Below are 3805 nucleotides of genomic sequence, written 5' to 3'. Positions count from 1 at the left end.
CATCAATTATTATCTTTTTAGCAGGCTCATTTACAGCTGTCTAATTGTTCATTAAATTAAAAGCAGACATAATAGCCCACATTTCTTGTCTCATACTGTATTTTAATTCCAGTTAATGGTTGGTGGGTTCCAGTGTCTCCCCCAGCCCCCTCCCCACCCATGATGGGGTTAACCACAATGTAACTCTGGAAAGTAACTACACCATATTCATTGTTTAAAACTCTTTACTGATGTACACATTTTAATAAAAACAAATAGCCAAAACAATACACAAAGCCATAGTTATTTAAAACATAGGACTTTTAAAAAATGATGTCTATAAAAATACAATGTTTAAGGCAGTTTGGAAATGGATTTATACATTTCTACAATGTCCATAAATTCTCTTGAAAATAACAATGTTAACTTCAAATCTATAAAATACACTGTACATTTCAGGACTGTTGTAGGCGGGCCACACTTCACCACGGACTCTGGGCTCGGATCCCCGGTGACAAACAGATTCTAGACATTTCTGGGAGGGGAGGGGGGGTCACATGGATGTGGACTTAAAAAACCTTTCATTTCTTTTTAAAAAATAAATTATTTTCCGAAGCATACAATTTATAAAAATTCTATATACACAGTACAACTGGTAACAAACCCCAGTTTTAATACACTTTATATACCAAGTACCAAGGCTCAGCACCCTGATAGGTGCGGAGGCACGCTAAGTTCTCCGCATTTTTGGACACAGAATGTCTCGAGGCCTCACGAAGAGACTTTCCTGGATGGCAGTGCGGCGCTGTCTTCCAACACACAACGTTGCATTGTTGCACACCACGGCAACTCTTTAGATCAGCGATTCTGCCCCTGCATCCTGAGCCATGTGCTAAAGACATCAGTGGTACCAATGGCTCCAAGGTACCCAAGACAGAATCAAGGGTTTTTCCCCCAAGGCACCCACGGCCGGTACTTAACGATTGCAATGTCCTCACCGGCCACAAGCGACACAAACCGACCAAGACCTGCACCTTTTGTTTTCCACGCAGGACCCACGCGATCCCACAGCCTCTTTGCAAACGTTAGTTCCTCCTTTCACCCCCACCCTGCTGCACGCCCAGAGCCTCCCCCCAACCCCGGGCGTCCCGAAGCTCCAAGAGCAACGCATCCACACTTTGTTGGGGGATGGAGGTGGGTCTCTCCTCGAAGCCAGGCGGCGGCCCAACAAGTCACGGGGAGGTGCCAGGCAGGGGTCGACTCGGACGGGCGGGGCGGGGTGGGGGAAAGGGGTGGCCAAATTTTGGCCAGCCAGTCCCGAGCCACAGGTGCCCGGCCCGGAGAGAGCGCGCGCACGCACGCAGGCAAGCAGGCGCGGGGCCCCGGGGGGCTAAAAGAGCTGCCCGAGCAGCAGCAGCAGCAGCAGCACCGGGGCGAGCGGCGCCGAGCGGTGACCGCCGCTGCCGCTCCTGCGCCCGGGCCCGTAGGGCAGGTCCCCGCGGCCGCCCGCCGCCGCCGCCGCCGCCGCAGCAGCAGCCGCCGCAGCAGCACCGCCGCCCGGGCGCGGCGGATGCGGGGCGCCCTCGTCGTCGTCCAGCGGCTGCTCTGCGCCCGCGCCGCCCGGGCGCAGGTCGTCGTCGTAGTCCTCGTCGTAGTAGTCGTCCATGCCGCCGTCCGAGCCGCTGCTGCCCGCGCCGTTGCCCAGCTCGGCGCCGAAGCACAGGCGGGCCATGTTCTCTTTGACCGACTCGCAGATGGGCCTCTCCAGGCCATCGCAGACGCAATCGTTGAGCAGCGCAGCCTTGGGCACGGCCAGCATGTCCTCGATGACGGCGCGGCACTCGTCCGTGCAGCGCAGGCCGTTGAAGAGCTTGCCGCAGTAGGTCAGGTAGCGGCCCAGCGCCAGGTTGCAGCGGCTGTCGCGGTCGCAGCGCCGCCGGGCTTCGGTGCAGCCCATGACCCCGCCCGCGCCCCCGCCGCCCGCGCCGCCCGCGCCCCCGCCTCCGCCGCCGCTACCGCTCGTCCGGGGCAGGCAGGGCTCAATGGCGCGCTTGGTGGACTTGCAGTTCTCGTCCTGCGCGCAGTCACAGTCCTCCAGGGCGGGCCCTCGGCGCGTGTGGTTGAGCTGAATGAGCGCCGAGATGCAGTGGCTCGGGCAGCGCCAGCGCGGCGAGGCCGGGAAAGCAGCGGCGGCGGCGGCGGCTGCTGCCCCCGGCGCGTCGCCCCCGCCGCGCTGCGCCAGCACCGGCGCGCACGCCTCGGCGTACTGGCTGTAGGCGTAGCTGCACTCCGGCTCCCCTTGGCACTGCAGCAGCGCCTGCCAGCAGATGAGGCGGCGGCCGTGCGCCAGCCCCGAGCCCAGCAGCTGCAGCAGCGCCATCAGGCACAGCCAGGCGCCCGGCACGGTCACCGCGCCGCCGCCCAGCAGCGCGGCCACCATCGCGGGCAGCGGCGGCCGCCGCCGCCGGGCGAGAAGCAGCGGAAGGGAGACGAGGCGCGCGGCGCGGCGTTCGCGGAGCCGGAGGGAAAGTTTGCCCGGGTCCTGCGCACTCCGGGCATGGGTGTCCTCATAAATCCATGCGCGCCGCGCCGCTGGCCGCTGCCCCGCCGGCGGCGCACAAGGGCGGCTGGCGCCCCGGGGCTGCGGAGGGGGCTTCCCGGAGCTGCAGAGTCGCTGAGATCTGGGGTCCGGCTCCCCGACCCGAGAGCCTTCCGGCACGACGGCGGCGACCCCCGGCGCTGGCGGGCGGCGCTCAGTGCCGCCCCGGGGGGCTGCAGGCCGCGGGGCCGCGGCGGGGCCGCAGGACCGCGCGGCGCCGCGGGTGCATTCTGCTCGGCCCCTGCTTGCAGATCCGTTCGTCGTGCGGCCGGCGGCGCCCGCGCCCGGCTGCTTCCTCCCGCGCGGCTCAGTACGGCTTCTCCCCCGCCGCTGCCGGCTCGGCGGGGCCTCGCATCGCGCGCGGGCTCTCCCGGGTTCGGCGTCCGGGCGCTGCCCGCCTTCCCGCGGCCCGGGCCGCCGCGCGTCCCCTCCCCCTCCTCCGCCCGCAGCGACGACCCCCGGGCTGGGGGCGGGAGGCCGAGCTCCCGGAGGGGCGCGGGCCGCACGGAGAAGCTCGCTCGGCGCGGCCGGAGCGCGCGGCTCCCGGGCTGGCGGCGGCGGCGGCGGCGGCGGAGCGGATCCGCTGAGCCCAGCTGCGGATTCCGGAGCGAGCGAGGCTTTAAATACAAAAGTGGGCCGGGAGCCCCCGCGTGGTGCCGCGGTGCCCCCTCATTATGCATGCATGGAAAAGCAAACAAACAAAAACATTAGCAACGCTCCTCCGCTCGCCGGCCCCGGGCCCGCGCGCTCTCGGCCGGCCCGCTTTCTCCTTTCTCCGCTCTCGGCGCGCCCTTCGCTCGGCCCCCTTTCCCGGCTCTTCGCGATGCCATTGGTCCTGGCCGGTGTTGTTGAAACTTTTTTTTTTTTTTTTTTTACGAGCCGCTGGAGTGGGGCTGCGGGTGGGGGAGGGTGGGAGGGCGGTGGGCAGCTCACATTCAGGCATTCAGGGCTTGAAAGGCCGGCCCCGGAGCCCCGCCGCGGCCCGGCGGCTCCTCCTCCTTAAGGAGGCGCGGGGTGAGCCCCCCCCAACCCCGCGCGCTCTCTGCCCACAGCCGGGGGTTCGGGGCCGCCGGCTGCGGGCGTCCGGCTCAGCCCGGGACCCTTTTTGTCTGTTCAGATCTTAAGTTGTTTTTTAATCGTTGATAGCCACCACCAGCCCCCATTTGTGTCCCCTCCACCAGCTTTAGGTCCCTTGTGTTTTTTGAGGAGGTTGGGGGGCGTCGAGAG

At 64.9% G+C, this 3805-nt stretch overlaps 1 protein-coding gene across 1 annotated transcript; it reads right to left on the bottom strand.

Annotated features, from left to right (window-relative positions):
* Nucleotides 1-206: 206 nt before the first annotated feature.
* On the bottom strand, nt 207-3334 carry GAS1 (growth arrest specific 1). The gene has a single exon (XM_070065873.2). The coding sequence runs from the start codon at nt 2417-2419 to the stop codon at nt 1370-1372; it is 1050 nt and encodes a 349-aa protein (XP_069921974.2). The 5' UTR covers nt 2420-3334; the 3' UTR covers nt 207-1369.
* Between the last annotated feature and the right edge of the window lie 471 nt (nt 3335-3805).

The sequence above is a fragment of the Oryctolagus cuniculus genome, chromosome 1, assembly GCF_051225735.1.
Source record: "Oryctolagus cuniculus isolate XC-2025 breed Fujian yellow rabbit chromosome 1, ASM5122573v1, whole genome shotgun sequence".
NCBI classification, from domain to species: domain Eukaryota; kingdom Metazoa; phylum Chordata; class Mammalia; order Lagomorpha; family Leporidae; genus Oryctolagus; species Oryctolagus cuniculus.
Note: the sequence above shows the minus strand (reverse complement) of the source record. Positions and strands in the feature narration are given on the sequence as shown.

Bases quoted from the DNA above. Each gene is read 5' to 3' on its own strand.
- GAS1 (XM_070065873.2), bottom strand. From the start codon at position 2,419: ATGGTGGCCGCGCTGCTGGGCGGCGGCGCGGTGACCGTGCCGGGCGCC.